At 49.7% G+C, this 20177-nt stretch overlaps 1 protein-coding gene across 4 annotated transcripts in view; it reads left to right on the top strand.

Annotated features, from left to right (window-relative positions):
• Nucleotides 1–1440: 1440 nt before the first annotated feature.
• kmt2a (lysine (K)-specific methyltransferase 2A) overlaps nucleotides 1441–20177 on the top strand; it is a 213682-nt gene continuing 194945 nt past the window's right edge. For all 4 annotated transcript variants that reach the window (XR_011937424.1, XR_011937425.1, XM_072486449.1 and 1 more), the window contains exon 1: nucleotides 1441–1671. Coding sequence is in view for 2 of the 4 variants with exons in the window: in XM_072486449.1 (XP_072342550.1) it covers nucleotides 1489–1671 (183 nt within the window). In the remaining 2 variants the exon portion in view is untranslated. The remainder of the gene's footprint in view (nucleotides 1672–20177) is intronic.

Consider the following 20177-nt stretch of genomic DNA (forward strand, 5'->3'; position numbering starts at 1 on the left):
TCCTGAACTGAGACACCTGCACTGAAAAGGGTGCAGTCGTTACTGTTTTTCGGTGAGCCATGAGAAAGAGAATTGCACTTTGCTTGTCTGTGCCTGTCCACATGTGTGCGCCCCCTTACCCCAGGCATCGATAGAGGGGGAGCATGATGCTGTTTAAACTGTGTCTCAACATTTCTGGTGACAACAGAAGGTGGTCACCTTGCAATCAATGGCAAATGTTAAACTGTCCCTCCCACTTAATGGGACACTGACTGCGTCCAGACTTTTTGATAGTGGGGGCCCCTTCCATCTGTTCCTGTGTTCAGCTTTGAAGGCGTCTGTGTGGCGTGTGTCCCAATTTGCATATTAACCCAACCCTCTCTTTCCACCTCCCTCTTGCCTATCATGCATTTTAAGTTGCGTCACAGCACAGTGGCAGCTGGGGAGCAAGTAGCATAAGTGCAGCCGGTAGGTGGGGGGAGATACGCAGCTTTATAGCTGATAAGAATTAATAGCAAAGAACTTGTGTTTGCACTTCCACATGGCACGCTTGCCCCGTCTGTGCCCACATCAGAAAATTGCCTATGCAATTGCATTTTAATTGAAAGACGTCTGCAAATGTAGTATTTAGAAATCTGATCTCTTAATTTTTTTTAAACAAGCAATTTTCCTCAAGCAATGTTTTCCTAATGCTCTGCAGTCTTTCTTTAAAAGAAAAACTAATTGTTGTGCACTTTGATCAAATGCACTCAATATTTTCTCATTTATCTTTTGCATTTTTACTCGAGTTATTCAGATTGCAGAGTGCTCTCTGGGCCCTGGACCGTGGATAACGCATTATCATTGACACCATGTCAGTGCTGTGTTATTCGGTTGGAATAACCATGTCGTAATATGGCCTGGTGCCCGACCCATGGATATTGTATGTTTACCTGTTTACAACCACTAAGCTGTTGCTGAAATATGCTGTTGCAGGGCGAACGGCGTCTGGACCCCGGCCACTGATTATTGCATAAGGTAGCAAGCGGTGCCTGCCGGTCGATTATTCGTTATTCAGCTTGGGATCCCATCCACCTGTCCCCTTTTGGGACCCAGGAAGCTGAATATGAACGTCGCCTCGTACCGAAGCGTCCATCCCTCGGATGGTAATTCACGGTGCAGGGTGGCGGCGCCGGGTCCCGCCCACCCCGCGGGGGGGACCATGAATACCCCAAGTTCCAACGCTGGTAAGTCCGGCGCGTGGCTGAGGCATTCAGGTTGCGGGGCCCGCTGCCTTGCGCCTTGCCCGCCCGGAGTCGGCTCCTCCCTCGCGCCCCCGCCCCTGAATCGGGCACTTTTCCCTGAGGCGGAGGGGGGGCGGCCGCCGCGTTATACAGGTTGCGGGGCGGGGCGGTGGTGGTGAGTGAGGGAGAGACCGTTCCCTTCCTCGCCTCCTTCCCCCTCCCTCTCTCGCGTTCACCCCCCCCCCCCCCACACACACACAACACACACACAAACAGACTCCCTAAAATGGCGCACACAGCTCGGACCCGTTTCCCCGCTCGGCCCTGGAAGAAGTCGGGCCGCTGGCGGACGCCGAGCCTGAGGAAGGATTTAAAGGAGGGATTCGACGCCGCCCTGCCCGTGGCCGCCGCCATCGGCAAGAACCTGCACAAGTTCCACGAGCTGTTCGGAGAAAGCAGCAGCAGTGAGGTAAACCCTTACCCCCTCCATCATCACCCCCCCCCCCCAAATAAATAATAAAGATAGTGAGGGGGGGGGGAGTGTTTACTGAGGCGGGGAGCCGACATTGAGCAGCACCGGCCCGTCTGACACATCCTGACATCCAGGGAGGGGGGGTCGAGGCTTTTATTATGGGGGGAGGCCCCCCCAAAATAAAATTGCGTGTCTTGTCCATTGCTGCCTGTGGAAAAAGTTCCCCCACCCCCAAACACACACAAAATCCGTACATTTGTTAAAAATATGATGAAAATATACCCCCCCCCCCTTCCTTGGCCCTGAGCTGGAGTTCCAGCCCCAGCTCCCTTTGCATTTCTAATCACCTGTTTGGCGGGCTTTCCTCCAGCGACCGCCATCATGTTCAGCCCAATTCAGCTCGATCCCTGTCCCCCTTTGCCCCCTTATCATCTTCTCTGGGCATTCCAAAAAATAAAACTGCGCCCATCGCTCTCTCTCGCTCTCTGTGCACCGTTTGCAGATTCTCAATGTGCACAAATACGTGTTTAAAAAAAAAAAAAGACTACCCAGGGCTAAAATTCATCTTCCTCTGCAACTTCATTCCATGAGGTGGGGGGCGGGGGGGGGGATATAAGTGGATATGTTGCATCTTTAAATTAAAATAAATCTCGCCTTATCCACCCGGGTGCATAATTTTGCAACTTCTGGAAAATATATATATATATTTAAGAAACCAAGGTTGTAATTCACTTCAAACCGAAATTCCATCTTTCTCTGCAACTTCATTGGAAGGATGAGTTGGGTGGGGGGGATAAGTATTATCAATTTGGGCTCCCCCTCTTTCTTTTTGAGTTGTAAGGGCGTAAAGTTTATTTTTCAATAAAATAATTTAGTGAATTCTCAGCAAACCTTTCAATTAACCGCACCCCCTCCCCCATTGCATCCCTCTGTCCAGTATTTCAGGGCCTGAATGATTCATTTTGATAAAATGTTATTACTCGGCTTAGAAAGTCATTGAAACCTGAGTAATTTTAAGTTTTGTGGTTTAATAAAAATAGCCCCTGATGGTAATATATGAGAAGGACATTATTCCTCCCAAGTAGTTAGATGTATTGAGCAGTTTAGCACAGTTCTGCAAGTATTTCACAACTACGTTGGTCCTGTTTTTTTTTAAAGTATAGCTTCTGAAATTAAATTTTAAACTGTAGTTTTTCTACAGTACTTCCACAGCCTTTTGTTGAGGTGACAGATTGTAGGTATAGTTGCTGACCGTGTTAATCTTTAGGAAGCAGCGCTTCTAAAATGGCAAGCATCAAAACCCTTCCATCGCATATAACCATCCAGTAATATGCAAAACATACTTGCCTTGTGCATTGATGGGAGTTTTTTGGTGCATGTCAACCACAGTAACATGGAATTTTTAGAACTAGTAAAATCTTTGTATATTTCATAGCTTTGGATATTGTATTAACTGCTGTATTTGTGATTGTATCTTAAAAATGTGCCTCATATTTCCAGATCTGCCAACCTATTCCTAATTATGTAACCCCTATTTACATTGAGCTGCAATAACCTAGACTTGTAAGGCAATAGCTTGTGAATCATATAATCTCTACAGTGCAGAAGGAGGCCATTCGGCCCATCAAGTCTACACCAACTCTCCGAAAGAGCACCCTACAATAGGCCCACTCCCCCACCCTATCCCTGTAACCCCACCTAACCTTGGCCACTAAGGGGCAATTTAGCATGGCCAATCCACCTAATCACATCTTTGGACTGTGAGGAAACCGGAGCACCCAGAGGAAATACACGCAGACACAAGAAGAATGTGCAAACTTGAAAGAGTCACCCAAGGTTGGAATTGAACCCGGGTCCCTGGCACTGAGGCAGCAGTAATAACCGCTATGCCACCGTGCTGTCCTTCAGTCCTTGAATGAGGATAATCCATCCCAAAATTTCAAGCTTGAAAAGGTCAATGCATCAGTATTTGAGCATTTTAAAAAGTATTTCAAAAAGGATTTTTGTTAAGGTGACTTGCTGTATCTTGGTGAGAGTGTGGCAGTTCATTGGATTCTGGAAGTTTTACCAACTTGATATTCCCCTACCTGATCTTTTTAATTCAATTCCATGTGGTCACATCCAACCCGCATACACTTTGTGGCGATTACAAAAACTCTGTCGACATTTTTCATTCCTAATCCGGGAATTGCTTCACCTAACTCAACACAGAACAGGGATGGGATTTGGGACCACTGTAATTTATATTGAACTGGTTCCCCGTAGCTCTTTGAACTATATTTATTTTAAAAATCCGCACACACACCCACCGGTAAATAAAATCATCAGTTTGACCAACTCAACTGGGTGGCAAGGTAGCACAGTGGTTAGCACTGTTGCTTCACAGCTCTAGGGTCCCAAGTTTGATTCCCGGCTTGGGTCATTGTCTGTGTGCAGTCTGCACATTTTTCCCGTGTCTGCACGGGTTTCCTCTGGGTGCTCCAGTTTCGTCCCACAGTCCATAGGTGGATTGGCCATGATAAATTGCCCCTAAGTGTCCAAAAAGGTTAGGTGGGGTTACGGAGATAGGGTGGAGATGTGAGCTTGGGTAGGGTGCTCTTTCCAAGGGCCGGTGCAGACTCAATGGGTGGAATGGCCTGATGCACTGTAAATTCTGTGATGAAAATAGAACTGGTATTTTATGCGCATTGTTTTGCATTTACAAAGATCTTGGATGCAGGTTTTCAAATGGTCCTTTTGATACCTTTGATTATCAAGGATCATTCAAAGGTGATCAGTCATTGTAGATTTGAAAGTATTTATGCTTCAAATGTTTCTGAGGCTTGAAAATTATCTTTTTAGTTTGTTTAAATTTATAGAGTACCCAATTATATTTTCCAAATAAGGGGCAATTTAGCGTGGCCAATCCACCTAACCTGCACATCTTTGGGTTGTGGAGATGAAACCCATGCTGACATGGGGAGAATGTGCAAACTCCACACAGACCCGGATCCTCTGCGTCATAGGAAGCAGTGCTGACCACTGCGCCACCATGCTGCCCGCTTAAAAATCATCATCTTATGTAATCTAGGCTGATTTTTTTTCTTTTTCCTTTTCCTCTTCGGTAGTTCAGCAACATAGAGGCCAATCATAGCCACCTGAACTATGCTACTCTGGCTGTGATCAGATAACTCAATATGATAACTGGTGATCGAGCTCGGAACCTATGGACTGTATGCTGCAGCCAAATTGTGTTGAATAGTTGACCCACTAGGTCAGCATTAAAAAAAAATGAAGTTGTGATTTAAGAAGATATAAGTGGTGCTTGTAATTAACACCCTTGGTCACACTGAAAACAATTTACATTTTAAGAATGCATTTTTAAAATAACATTGATTTACTTCCTGTTCCAAAATTGATGCTGACGTACTTTTCAATGAGGTTCAACCAGAAGCTTCTATTGCTGTGACTCTTGAAAATGGAGATCAATTTATTGATCTATTGTCAATATATTCTAATTGTGTATGATTTTAGTGAGTGGGCTTTTGTCATGAAATACAACTGTGCATTGGAGCAGGAAGGCCAGCAACAAATTATTAATATAATTCCGGATGACGTCATTAGTATTAGTTACGTTGTTGACCATGGAACGCATACCTCTCTTCAAACAAAGGGTAATGTGCTTGGGAGCAGCCAAGATTATTCTCGTAATGGTGCAGCTTGACAAAGAATTAATTTAAGTTTGAATCTGTGAATATTAAAACTTTGCACCCAAGCGTTTTTACGGATCTAAAGGTGAAGCAGTGGGGTCTGTCATAAGGTGCAAGTCTTCTGAAGGGTCCTTCTAGTACCCAGTTTCTTCTGATAATGGAAACTCAACTTCATTTTGAAGCTATTCATGTCAGAGCTAGCATGGTGATGGTAGTGTAGTGGTAATGTCACTGGACTACAAGGCTCTGGGGACATGTTTGTAGTCCACCATGGCAGCTGGCGGAATTTGAATTCATTTAAAAGCCTGAACTATAAAATTAATCTCAATAATAATGACGATGAAGCTATCATCAATTATCGTAAAACTCATCTCATTCACTAATGTCATCTAGGGCAGGAACTCTGCCATCCCAGTCTGGCCTACACATGACTCTAGACCCACAGCAATGTGGTTGACTCTTAACTGCCTTCTGAAATGATTGAGCAAGCCACTCGGGGACGACTAGGGATGGGCAACAAATGCTATTTGCCAACGACGCCCACATCCCATGACTGAAAAAAAGATATAAAGTTAAGCACCACTGGCATAGCACGTTCAACAAGATAAATTCATTGTCTAAGGCATAATTTCCAGTGAAGCTAAGTGTTCCCAAATGCAGTGCCGTTTTTCATTCTGAGAGTGGACTTTTGTTTTTTTTCTAACCCAGAAATAAGTGGTGAGAGTGCTTAATCTATATACTGAGATGTGCTTTGTGCTCCACCCACTTCTTGACACTTGAGGCCTTGCCAAACTTGCACACACTAAACTACCGAAGCACACAACAATTTCGGAAACGCGTTCCAGTCTTCAGAATCACGGTGCCCAGTTCTCTCTCCATTCTCTAAAACATGTTAATCCATTAGATTTGCCTCCACCCATGCCTGTGCCCTCTGGTATGTCAGCAAACTGGCAGCTCTTCATATTTGGACCTACTAGTCAGCTGCTTGACTGTTAAATGCATCAGAACAGTTTACCCCGCTCTTCCTCCCTTCCCCACCTTCCCGTACTTTGTTCAAATGTCTACTTTTCACTTGAGAGGCTAGACAGTGTTGCATGAGTTCTTGGCCAACGGATACTTCGCAATAGAACGTAATCTGCATAAATGTCGCCAAGGGCGTGTGCTTTCTATCAGGGGTTGATGGGCGGTGATGGCCGGGGCTGGCAATGGTGGTCATTGGACAGTGATAAAGGGGGGAATGTTGGATGATTTGCTCTTTCTTAAACCTATTGCTCTGGCTAATCTTTTATTGATTCTAATCAGCAATATTGAATAGCTTTATATACGTACACATGAGCATATGAAATAGGAGCAGAAGTAGGCCATTTGGCCCTGCAAGCCTGCTCTGCCATTTGATAAGATTGTGACTGATCTGTTTGTGTTTCAAGTTCTACATTTCCATCTACCCTAATAACCAAGGGAATCGATCCACCTCCGCCTTTAAGATAGTCAATGACTCCACCTCCACTGCCCTCTGAGGCAGAGTTCCAAAGTTGCACAACTGAGAGAAAATTCTCCTCATCTCTGTCCAACAGGATGATCCCCCGATTTTAAAACCGTGCCCCTTGATTCTAGACTCACTACTCACCCACAAGAGGAAACATTTTTTCAGCATTCACCTTGTCAAGATTATTTTGGACTTTATACACTTCAATCAAATCATCCCTCACTCTTCCGAACTCCAGTTGAAACAAGCCCAGTCTGCCTAACCTTTCCTCATAAGACAACCCGATTCCAGGAAGTAAACCTCTTCTGAACTCCCTCCAGGCATTTACATAATTAAATAAGGAGACTACTGAAGGCAATACTGCAAATACTGAAAGAGTTTGGAACCTTCTCGGGCTACAAACTTAACCTGGGCAAAACGAGACATTCCCAGTGAACTCAAAAGGGGAAGGGACAGAGCTGAAAGGGCTCCCGTTCAAAACGGCCCAGAATAGTTCCGTTACCTGGGGATCCAAATTGTCAGAGACTGGACACAGATCTACAAGTGGAATCTGACCAGCCTGGTGGAGGAAGTAAGAAAAGACCTTCAATGGTGGGGCTCACTCCCACTCTCCCTGGCGGGAAGAGTGCAGACGATCAAGATGAACGTACTGCCCAGGTTCCTATTTCTGTTTAGATGAAATGAAATGAAAATCGCTTATTGTCACAAGTAGGCTTCAATGAAGTTACTGTGAAAAGCCCCTAGTCGCCGCATTCCGGCGCCTTTTCGGGGAAGCTGGTACGGGAATTGAACCGTGCTGCTGGCCTGCCTTTATCTGCTTTCAAAGGCACCCCGATCTTCATCCCCAAGGCCTTTTTCCAAAACATAGACAGGCTAATCATGGCGTTTGTGTGGGGTGGGGTAAGAACCCGAGAATTCCCAAACCGACACTGCAAAGAGGGACAGTCAGAGGGGGCCTGGCTCCACCGAACCTACAATACTACCACTGGGCAGCAACGGCAGAAAAAGTGAAGGGATGGGTCCAAGAACCCGACACAGATTGGGTACAAATGGAGGAGGCATCCTGTAAAGGAACAACCCTCTGGACCCTGACTACAGCAGCACTCCCATCCTCCTCAACACGGTACACAACGAGCCCAGTGCTAGCGGCCACGTTGAGAACGTGGACCCAGTTGAGACAGCACTTCGGGATAACCAATATGTCCCCTATGGCCCCCATCTGTGGCAATCACAGATTCCCCTCAGCCGTGCTAGATACCACCTTCAAAAGATGGAGGCGGGACGGGGGCACACTAACGGTCGGGGACCTCTACATAGAGTGCAGACTGGCGACACTGGACGAACTGACGAGGAAGTGGAAACCAGCAAAAGGACAGGAATTGAGACACCTCCAAATAAAGCTCTTCCTCCGCAATGAGACAGTAGGGTACCCCAGGGCCCCAGAAAGCACACTACGAGAGGACCTGATAAGCACAAGCAGCTAGAAGGGGGAGGCTATGTGGTAAAATATACGGACAGCTACAGGACAGAGTCCGAACACCACTGGACGGGACCAGACAAAAATGGGAGGATGAACTGGGGACAGAGGTAGGATGGGGACTCTTGGAGCGAAGCACTGAGCAGGGTGAACGCCGCCACCTCCTGTGCAAGGCTAAGCCTAATGCAGCTCAAAGTGGTGCACAGAGCGCACTTGACCAGAACCCGAATGAGCAGGTTCTTCCCGGAGGTGGAGGACAAATGTGAACGGTGCCAGAGGGGCCCGGCCAACCACACCCACATGTTTTTGGGCTTGCCTCAAGCTTGCTGGGTTCTGGACAGCCTTCTCTGAGGCAATGTCCAAGGTTGTGGGGATGTGGGTGAAGCCTTGCCCAATAGTGGCAATCTTCGGGGTATCGGAGCAGCCAGAGCTACACATGGGGAAGGGGAAGGGGGCTAACGCTTCCCTAATCGCACGCCGGAGAATCCTGCTCGGCTGGTGATCGGCAGCACCACCCACAGCTGCAGACTGGCTCGCTGACCTCTCGGAATTTCTCCACCTGGAGAAGATTAAGGACAGCATGGCAGCATTGTGGCTAGCACAATTGCTTCACAGCTCCAGGGTCCCAGGTTTGATTCCGGCTTGGGTCACTGTCTGTGCGGAATCTGCACATCCTCCCCGTGTGCGCGTGGGTTTCCTCCGGGTGCTCGGGTTTCCTCCCACAGTCCAAAGATGTGCAGGTTAGGTGGATTGGCCATGCTAAATTGCCCTTAGTGTCCAAAATTGCCCTTAGTGTTGGGTGGGGTTACTGGGTTATAGGGATAGGGTGGAGGTGTTGACCTTGGGTAGGGTGCTCTTTCCAAGAGCCGGTGCAGACTCGATGGGCCAAATGGCCTCCTTCTGCACTGTAAATTCTATGATAATCTATGACGCCATCCGAGGGTCAGAGGAAGGCTTCCTGGATACATGGGGCAGTTTGTCGCCCTGTTCCAACACCTGTTTGAGGCCAACAACGAGGAGTAGGCCAGGCGGGAAACAAAAAGATGAAGAACCAAAGGACTGCGCAACCCGGGGTGGGGGGGGGGGGGGGAGGAGGAGGAGGAGGAGGAGAGAGGGAGCGATTGGGGTGGGGAAGGGGAGAGATGGGGAGGGGGGGGGGAGGGGAGAGATGGGGGGGGGGGGGAGGAGAGAGATGGGGGGGGGGGAGGAGAGAGATGGGGGGGGGGGGAGGAGAGAGATGGGGGGGGAGGAGAGAGATGGGGGGAGGGGGGGGAGAGAGATGGGGGAGGGAGGAGAGAGATGGGGGGGGAGGAGAGAGATGGGGGGGAGGAGAGAAGAGAGATTGGGGGGGGAGGAGAGAGATGGGGGGGAGGAGAGAGTTGGGGGGGAGGAGAGAGTTGGGGGGGAGGAGAGAGTTGGGGGGGAGGAGAGAGATGGGGGGGAGGAGAGAGATGGGGAAGGGGGGAGAGAGATGGGAAGGGGGGAGAGAGATGGGGAAGGGGGGAGAGATGGGGGAGGGGAGAGATGGGAGGGGGAGATGGAGATGGGGGGGTGGGGATGGAGATTGGGGGGGGAGAGATGGGGATGGGGGGGAAGAGATGGGGATGGAGGGATGGGGATGGGGGGGAAAGATGGCGATGGGATGGGGGGAGAGATGGGGATGGGGGGGGGAGAGGTGGGGATGGGGAGGGGGAGAGTTGGGGATGGGGGGAGAGATGGAGGATGGGGGGGAGAGATGGGGGTGGGTGGGGGGAGAGATGGGGGGAGGAGAGATGGAGATGTGGGGGAGGGATGTGGGGGAGAGATGGGGATGGGGGGAGGGATGGGGATGGGGGAGGGATGTGGGGGAGAGATGGGGATGGGGGGGAAGAGATGGAGATGGCGGGGAGGGGGAGAGTTGGGGATGGGGGGAGAGATGGGGATGGGGGGGGGAGAGAGATGGGGGATGAGGGGGAGAGATGTTGAGGGGGAGAGATGTTGAGGGGGAGAGATGGGGGATGGGGGGAGAGATGGGGGATGGGGGGAGAGATGGGGATGGGGGGAGAGATGGAGGGGGAGGGAGGGGGAGAGATGGAGGGGGAGGGAGGGGGAGAGATGGGGTTTGGGGGGGAGAGATGGGGATGGGGGGGGAGAGATGGGGTTTGTGGGGGGAGGGATGGGGAGAGATGGAGGGGGAGGGATGGGGAGAGATGGAGGGGGAGGGAGGGGGAGAGATGGAGGGGGAGGGAGGGGGAGAGATGGGGATGGGGGGGGAGAGATGGGGAGGGGGAGAGATGGGGTTTGGGGGGGGAGAGATGGGGATGGAGGGGAGAGATGGGGTTTGGGGGGAAGAGATGGAGGTGGGGATGGGGGGGCAGAGAAGGGGATGGTGGGGGAGAGATGGGGAGGAGGGGAGAACGATGGGGAGGGGGAGAGAGATGGGGAGGGGGGGAGAGATGGGGAGGGGGGGAGAGATGGGGAGGGGGGGAGAGATGGGGAGGGGGAGAGATGGGGAGGGGGAGAGATGGGGGAGGAGAGATGGAGATGGGGGTGGGAGGGGGAGAGATGGGGAGGGGGAGAGATGGGGGAGGAGAGATGGAGATGGGGGTGGGATGGGGATTGGGGGGGGAGATGGGGTTTGGGGGGGGAGAGATGGGGATGGAGGGGAGAGATGGGGATGGAGGGGAGAGATGGGGATGGAGGGGAGAGATGGGGATGGAGGGGAGAGATGGGGATGGAGGGGAGAGATGGGGATGGAGGGGAGAGATGGGGCTTGGGGGGGGGGGAGAGATGGGGCTTGGGGGGGGACAGATGGGGGTTGGGGGGGGAGAGATGGGGGTTGGGGGGGAAGAGATGGGGTTTGGGGGGGAGAGATGGGGATGGAGGGGGGAGATGGGGTTTGGGGGGGAGAGATGGGGATGGGGGGGAGAGATGGGGATGGGGGGGAGAGATGGGGATGGGGGGAGAGATGGGGATGGGGAGAGAGAGAAAGGGATTGTGGTGGAGAGAAGGGGATGGTGGTGGGGAGAGAGATGGGGAGGGGGGGGAGAGAGATGGGGATTGGGGGGGAGAGATGGGGATTGGGGGGGAGAGATGGGGACTGGGGGGGAGAGATGGGAATGGGGTGCAGAGAAGGGGATGGTGGGGGAGAGATGGGGATGGGGGGCAGAGGGGATGGTGGGGGAGAGCGATGGGGAGGGGGGGAGAGATGGGGAGAGATTGGGAGGCGGGGGAGAGGAGAGATGGGGGGATGGTGGGAGGAGAGATGGGGGGGGATGGGGAGGAGAGATGGGGAATGGGGGGGATGGGGGAGGAGAGATGGGGATTGGGGGGGAGGAGAGATGGGGATTGGGGGGGGGAAGAGATGGGGATGGGGGGGAGAGATGGGGATGGGGGGGAGGAGAGATGGGGATGGGGGGGAGGAGAGATGGGGAATGGGGAGGAGAGATGGGGATGGGGGGGAGGAGAGATGGGGATGGGGGTGGGATGGGGATTGGGGGGGGAGAGATGGGGAGGGGGGGGAGAGAGATGGGGAGGGGGGGGGAGAGAGATGGGGAGGGGGGGGAGAGATGGGTAGGGGGGGGGAGAGATGGGGATGGGGGAGGAGAGATGGGGGGAGGAGAGATGGGGATGGGGGGAGGAGAGATGGGGGGGAGGAGAGATGGGGATGGGGGGAGGAGAGATGGGGATGGGGGGAGGAGGATAGATGGGGATGGGGGTGGGATGGGGATGGGGGGGGAGATATGGGGATTGGGGGGGGGAGAGATGGGGATGGGGGGGAGGAGAGATGGGGATGGGGGGAGGAGGATAGATGGGGATGGGGGTGGAATGGGGATGGGGGGGAGATATGGGGATTGGGGGGGGGAGTTGGGGATGGGGGGGCGGAGAGATGGGGATGGGGGGAGGAGAGATGGGGATGGGGAGGGAGAGATGGGGTTGGGGGAGAGATGGGGTTGGGGGAGAGATGGGGTTGGGGGAGAGATGGGGATGGGGTGCAGAGAAGGGGATGGTGGGGGAGAGATGGGGGGGAGAGATGGGGGGGGGGAGAGATGGGGATGGGGGGCAGAGGGGATGGTGGGGGAGAGCGATGGGGAGGGGGGGAGAGATGGGGAAAGATTGGGAGGTGGGGGAGAGGAGAGATGGGGGGATGGTGGGAGGAGAGATGGGGGGGGATGGGGAGGAGAGATGGGGAATGGGGGGGATGGGGGAGGAGAGATGGGGATTGGGGGGGAGGAGAGATGGGGATTGGGGGGGGGGAGAGATGGGGATGGGGGGGAGAGATGGGGATGGGGGGGAGGAGAGATGGGGAATGGGGAGGAGAGATGGGGATGGGGGGGAGGAGAGATGGGGATGGGGGTGGGATGGGGATTGGGGGGGGGAGAGATGGGGAGGGGGGGGAGATGGGGTTGGGGGAGAGATGGGGTTGGGGGAGAGATGGGGTTGGGGGAGAGATGGGGTTGGGGGAGAGATGGGGATGGGGGGAGGAGAGATGGGGATGGGGGGGGGAGGAGGAGAGATGGGGATGGGGGGGGGAGGAGGAGAGGTGGGGATGGGGGGGGGGAGGAGGAGAGGTGGGGATGGGGGGGGGAGCAGGAGAGGTGGGGATGGGGGGAGGAGAGATGGGGATGGGGGGGGAGGAGAGATGGGGATGGGGGAGGAGAGATGGGAATTGGGGGGGGGGATGGGGGGAGGAGAGATGGGAATTGGGGGGGGGGGGGAGATGGGGATTGGGGGGGGGCATGGGGATGGGGAAACCACGAGACGAGGGGAGAAACCAATGGAGGGGCGATAGGAAGGGGAGATGTAGACCGATCCAGAGGGCAACAAACTGTACGTGTACAGTTAGTCAAATGGAAGACAAAACAAACCTCTGTAAAATAAAGCAAATTAGCGCGGGCAAAAAAATGTAATTTATATAAGCAACAACTGTTTATAAATATGAGAAAAGCCAATAAAAAGATTTTTCCCCAAAAAAATTAAATTCGGAGACCAAAACTCTACACATTATTCAAGATGTCTCATCAATGCCCTGTATAACAAGCATAACATCCTTACTTTTATGTTCAATTCCCCTTGTGATAAAGGAAGGCATTCCATTAGCTGCCTTAATTACTTGTACCTGGTCATTAACATTTTGTGACTCACGCACTAGAACACCTAGACCCTTCTGCACCTCAGAATTCTGCAGCCGTTCTCCATTTAAGTAATACTCTGCCATTTTTATTCTTCCTGCAAAAGTGAACATCTTCAGGTTTTCCCACATTAATAAAACCTCATGTACAGTACCAGATTGTTAAAATTTAAAAAAAAAAAATCAAATCCATTTAAAGGATGTGGGCGTTGCTGGTTAGGCCAGCATTTATTGCCCATCCCTTGTTGCCCTTCAGAAAGTGGCAGTGAGTTGCCTTCTTGAACCGCTGCAGTCCTTGAGATGTAGGTACACCCACTGTGCTGTTTGGGATAGTTTCCAGGATGACGCCCAAGCGACAGTGAAGGAATAGTGATATGTTTCCAAGTCAGGGTGGTGAGTGACATGGAGAGGAACCTCCAGGTGGTGTGGTACCCAGGTATCTGCTGCTCTTGTCCTTCTAGATGGTGTTGGTTATGGGTTTGGAAGGTGCTGTCTTTTTAAAAATAAATTTATAGAGTACCCAATTATATATATTTTCTCCAATTAAGGGGCAATTTAGCGTGGCCAATCCACTTATCCTGCACATCTTTTTTGGGTTGTGGGTGGGACCCACGCAGACACGGGGAGAATGTGCGAACTCCACACGGACAGTGACCCAGGACCGGGATCGATCCCCGGACCTCAGTGCCGTGAGGCAGCAGTGCTAACCACTGCACCACCGTGCTGTCTAAGGAACGTTGGTGAGTTACTGCACTGCATCTTGGAGATGGTACACATGGTTGCCGATGTTCGTCGGTGGTGGAGTAATGAATGTTTGTGGAAGGGGAGCAATCAAGCGGGCTGCTTTGTCCTGGATGGTGTTGTGCTTCTTGAGTGTTGTTGGAGCTGCACTTTTCTCAGGCAAGTGGAAAGTATTCCATTACACTCTTGACTTGTGCCTTGTAGATGGTGGACAGGCTTTGGGGGGTCAGGAGGTGAGTTACTTGCCGTAGGATTCCTAGCCTTTGACCTGATTTGGCCTTTGGCTATAGATTGAGAGAGAGGAATGTGCAACGAGACCCAAGTGTCCTTGTACACCAGTCGCTGAAAGTAAGCATGCAGGTTCAGTAGGTGCTGAAGAAAGCAAATGGTATGTTGGCTTTCATAGTGAGAGGAATTGAGTACAGGAGCAGGGATGTCTTGCTGCATTTATACAGGGCCTTGGTGAGACCATACCTGGAATATTGTGTGCAGTTTTGGTCTTGTCTGAGGAAAGATTTTCTTGCTCTCAAGGATGTATAGTGAATGTTTACCAGATTGATTCCTGGGATGGCAGGACTAACATGTTAGGAGAGATTGAGTCAATTAGGCTGTATTTTAGAAAAATGAGGGGGGGACCTCCTAGAAACCTACAAAATTCTAACAGGACTAGACAGGGTAGATGCAGGAAGGATATTCCCAATGGCGGGGTGTCCAGCACCATGGGTCACAGTCTGAGGATACGGGGTGACCATTTGGGACTGAGAGGAGGAAAAATCTCTTCACCCAGGGAGTGGTGAGCCTGTGGAATTCACTATCACAGAAAGCAGTTGAGCCCAAAACAGAAGGCGTTATATATAGCTCTTGGGGCTAAAAGGATCAAAGAATTATGGCAGAAAAGCGGGAGCAGGTTACTGGATGATCAGCCATGTTCATCATAATGGCAGATCAGGCTAGAAGGGCCAAATGGCCTACTCTGGCTCCTATTTCCCATGTTTCTGTGCCTTATTGACTTTCTCTGGCTGCCTTCTCTTTACTTCTCATGTCCTGAAGATGGTGCTAATATTGGGGCATGGTTCTAGATGTCCAATGGTACCTGTCCACTTACCTATTTCTGTGAATAGATTATGGAAGGTGTACCTATCCATTTTTAAAATAAATTTAGAGTTCCCAATTCATTTTTTCCAATTGAGGGGCAATTTAGCGTGACCAATCCACCTACCCTGCACATCTTTGGCTTGTGAGGGTGAAACCCACACAGACACGGAGAGAATGTGCAAAATCCACACGGACAGTGACCCAGAGCCGGGATCGAACCTGGGACCTCGGCGCCGTGAGGCGGCAGTGCTAACAGGTGTACCTATCAAGACCAATGCCCTGTGATTGTACCTTCCTGCAGGGGGAATTGCTCACTCTCACAAACGCAGACATACTTGAGGTAATTGTCCTAACTTCCCTGAGGTTGGATAAATTTGCACAAGGCACATGTTAATTCTAGCATCTTGACAATCTCCAAGGCCCAGTCCTACACTATAAATCGTTTATCCACTCAACCAGTAAATTAACCCCAACTCTACAGCTCCTCCCGTTGAACTTTGTAAATCGCAAGCTGCAAGGTTGAGCTGGGAAAATATTAATGGAACCGTTGAACAAGCAAGATTAATTTTTGAGCAAAAATAGAATGCGTTCATCCTACTGCTTATAAGCTTGACTGACTTTCCAATAAGACTGGTCCAAAACAAGTGATTTGGTTAGCAGTATGGGTAACATTCATCTAATTTCTTTGAGCCTCTCACTAATCCAGTGTGACTCCAGTTTAGTGTTGGTTTTAGTGGCCGGGCCCGTGCCTCTGAGTCAGAAGATTACGAGTTCAAGCCCCATTCCAGAGATGCGCGCACAGTCCACTCTGCCAATTCACATCTGTACACGGGAATACTGTGCTCTTCTAGATGGTGTGTTCAATTGAACACAGTATGAAGAATAGCATGCTCTCTGAGGCGGTCATTCAGACAAGACATTAATCAGTGACCCTACCTACCTGCTCAGCTAACATAAGATCCAGTGCTACAATTTGAAGAAGAGCAGAGGGGTTCTCCTAATCTGGTTACAATTTCTCCCTCAACCAACATTCCTGAATCAAATTTATCTCATTGGTGATTTGTGGGGCTTTACCATGTGTATTTGGCTGACACCATATATATTATTGCACATATAATAGCATTGTCATCAGAAAACAATTAATTGACTGTGGAGCGCTTTGTAATTTCCTGAGTAAGTGAAAGTTGCAGTATAGAGTTATTTTCCTTTTCTCCTTCAAGGTGAATTATTTCTCACCTTATTTTGTATCAAACTCTTAAAATTTGGATGGAACAGACAAATGATAGATTAAGGCTCCTTTTAAACTGTCCTAATTTTTCCAAGAGAAATACCCTCTGCTGAATACATATCTGTTTCGGAATAGAAGCAAGGAGATAAATGTAGATCGGAATGAGTAAATACTCCTGATGTGTTGTTTTGTGTGGGTGTTGGAGGTTGTCGTTAGTTGTAATGTGGAGTGCTTTGATTTCAAGTAGCAGCATTTGTGTATAACATACCCGTAGAAGATTACATTGAATTGGAAAAGCTACACTTGCATTGGAGGTTCACTAAATCGGTAACTGGGATGAGGAGGTTGTCCTATGATTAGAGGCTGAGTAAATTGAGCGTTGATTCTTTAAACTCCAGAGAATATGATGTGATCTCACTGGAACCTACAAAATTCTGAAGGGGCTTGATAGGGTGGATGGTGACAGATTGTTTCCGCTAGTCAGGGAATCTCATACATAGGAGCAGTCTCAGGATATGGGTCAGATAATTTAGGACTTGAGAAGAGGAGAAATTACTTCACGCAAAGGGTTGTGAATTTTTGGAATTCCCTACCTCGAGGGTTGTGGATGCTCCACCATTGAATACATTTAATGCCGGGATAAACAGACTTTTAGTCTATTGGGAATTAAAGGATATGAGGAGCAGCCAGCTAAGTGGAGTTAAAGTCCATGATCAGGCATGATTGTATTGAATAACGGAGCAGGCTCAACAGACTATATGGTCTACTCCTGCTCCATTCTATTGTGTTCTTGTGCTATTGAGTGGAGATTAGCACACTTTTTGCTCCTGTGCAATTGGACCTATTTTGTTAGAGTGGAAACTTTCAACTTACTAGCCTGATCTGCAATGAAACCGATATTCCAGAAGGCAACCCAAACCGTCTTTAACTCTCATCTGTTGAAGGTGGATTTCATGCTGGTGGCTCTCTCCTATCTCACCAACGTTCAGTCTGGACAGCAGTGATGGGCTGCTTAACAAAGGAAAGTTGGAGGCAGAGTATCATGTTCTGAGTGAACAGCAGAAAGAAGCACACTAATCATGCATACATCTTCCCCTCCTCTTCTTTCCTGCCTAACGCCCACCCCTGCCTTTTTCCATTTTATAAGCTGGACTGCTGAGGCCAATTATCCTTTTTTTCACTGTCTTAAGTTAAGCTGATTTAGTGGAGACCCACGGAGATATGAAGGGTATATATTCACATGGGTTTGACCTCTGGGATGCATGGGGTGTTGGAAATAATGTTGCAAGTGCACAGGATGCAGCAATTTTGTTGCTTGACTGTTGGAAGGAGGTGCTTTTTGTCTTTAGTTGTGTGTGGTCCTGGAGTAGCATTACACCATAAAATATTATATCATGTTTTGAAATTGGGTGGTGTGGAAGAGAGGGAGCGAGGGGAAGGTGAAGTTGTGTTATTGTCTCTGGCCTAGAAATCCAGAGGCCCAGGCAAATGCTCTGGGCACATGGGTTCAAATCCTACCATGGCAACTAGTGGAATTTGAATTCTGTTAGTAAATCTGTAATTTTAAAAAGCTAGTCTTGGTAACGGTGACCATGAAGCCATCATGAAAACCCATCTGGTTCGCTAATATCCTTTAGAGAAGGAAACCTGCCATTCTTGCTAGTCCTAACAACATGTGACTCCAGACCCACGGCAATGTATTTGACTCTGAACTGCCCTCTGAAATGGCTGAGCAGCCGCTCAGTTGTATCAAACTGCTACATGAAAGTCAATAAGGAATGAAGCCAGCTGGACTATCCAGCATCGATCTAGGTGCTGGAAACAACAATGTCACACCAACCCTCTTGGCCCTCCTTACTAACATCTGGGGCTAGTGCCAGAATTGGAAAAGCTGTCCCACAGATGAGTTAAGCAACAGTGTGACGTAATCATACTCATGAAATCATAGCTTACAGATGATGTACGGGACATCACCATAGAACATAGAAAAATACAGCACAGAACAGGCCCTTCGGCCCACGATGTTGTGCCGAACCTTTGTCCTAGATTAATCATAGATTATCATTGAATTTACAGTGCAGAAGGAGGCCACTCGGCCCATCGAGTCCGCACCGGCCCCTGGAAAGAGCACCCCACCCAAAGTGAACACCTCCACCCAACACTAAGGGCAATTTTGGACACTGAAGGGCAATTTATCATGGCCAATCCACCTAACCTGCACATCTTTGGACTGTGGGAGGAAACCGGAGCACCCGGAGGAAACCCACGCAGACACTGGGAGGATGTGCAGACTCCGCACAGACAGTGACCCAAGCCGGAATCGAACCTGGGACCCTGGAGCTGTGAAGCAATTGTGCTATCCACAATGCTACCGTGCTGCCCTTAAGAACAAATAAATCTACACTATATCATTTTACCGTAATCCATGTACCTATACAATAGCTGCTTGAAGATCCCTAATGTTTCCGACTCAACTACTTCCACAGGCAGTGCATTCCATGCCCTCACTACTCTCTGGGTAAAGAACCTACCTCTGACATCTCCCCTATATCTTCCACCATTCACCTTAAATTTATGTCCCCTTGTAATGGTTTGTTCCACCCGGGGAAAAAGTCTCTGACTGTCTACTCTATCTATTCCCCTGATCATCTTCTTCTAAACCTCTATCAAGTCGCCCCTCATCCTTCTCCGTTCTAATGAGAAAAGGCCTAGCACCCTCAACCTTTCCTCGTAAGACCTACTCTCCATTCCAGACAACATCCTGGTAAATTTCCTTTGCACCTTTTCCAAAGCTTCCACATCCTTCCTAAAATGAGGCGACCAGAACTGTACACAGTACTCCAAATGTGGCCTTACCAAAGTTTTGTACAGCTGCATCATCGCCTCGCGGCTCTTAAATTCAATCCCTCTGTGAATGAATGCTAGCACACCATAGTCCTTCTTCACCTCTCTATCCACTTGAGTGGCAGCTTTCAAAGATGTATGAACATAGACCCCAAGATATCTCTGCTCCTCCACATTGTCAAGAACTCTACCGTTAACCCTGTATTCCGCATTCATATTTGTTCTTCCAAAATGGACAACCTCACACTTTTCAGGGTTAAACTCCATCTGCCACTTCTCAGCCCAGCTCTGCATCCTATCTATGTCTCTTTGCAGCCGACAACAGCCCTCCTCACTATCTACAACTCCACCAATCTTCGTATCATCTGCAAATTTACTGATCCACCCTTCAACTCCCTCATCCAAGTCATTAATGAAAATCACAAACAGCAGAGGACCCAGAACTGATCCCTGCGGTACGCCACTGGTAACTGGGGTCCAGGCTGAATATTTGCCATCCTCCACCACTGTCTGACTTCTATCGGTTAGCCAGTTCGTTATCCAACTGGCCAAATTTCCCACTATCCCATGCCTCCTTACTTTCTGCATAAGCCTACCATGGGGAACCTTATCAAATGCCTTACTAAAATCCATGTACACTACATCCACTGCTTTACCTTCATCCACATGCTTGGTCACCTCCTCAAAGATTTGATCTAAAGAGTTTCCACTCAATGTTTGGGAAGTTAAAGTCACTCATGACTACTACCCTGTGACTTCTGCACCTTTCCAAAATCTGTTTCCCAATCTGTTCCTCCACATCTCTGCTACTATTGGGGGGCCTATAGAAAACT

The sequence above is a fragment of the Scyliorhinus torazame genome, chromosome 21, assembly GCF_047496885.1.
Source record: "Scyliorhinus torazame isolate Kashiwa2021f chromosome 21, sScyTor2.1, whole genome shotgun sequence".
NCBI classification, from domain to species: domain Eukaryota; kingdom Metazoa; phylum Chordata; class Chondrichthyes; order Carcharhiniformes; family Scyliorhinidae; genus Scyliorhinus; species Scyliorhinus torazame.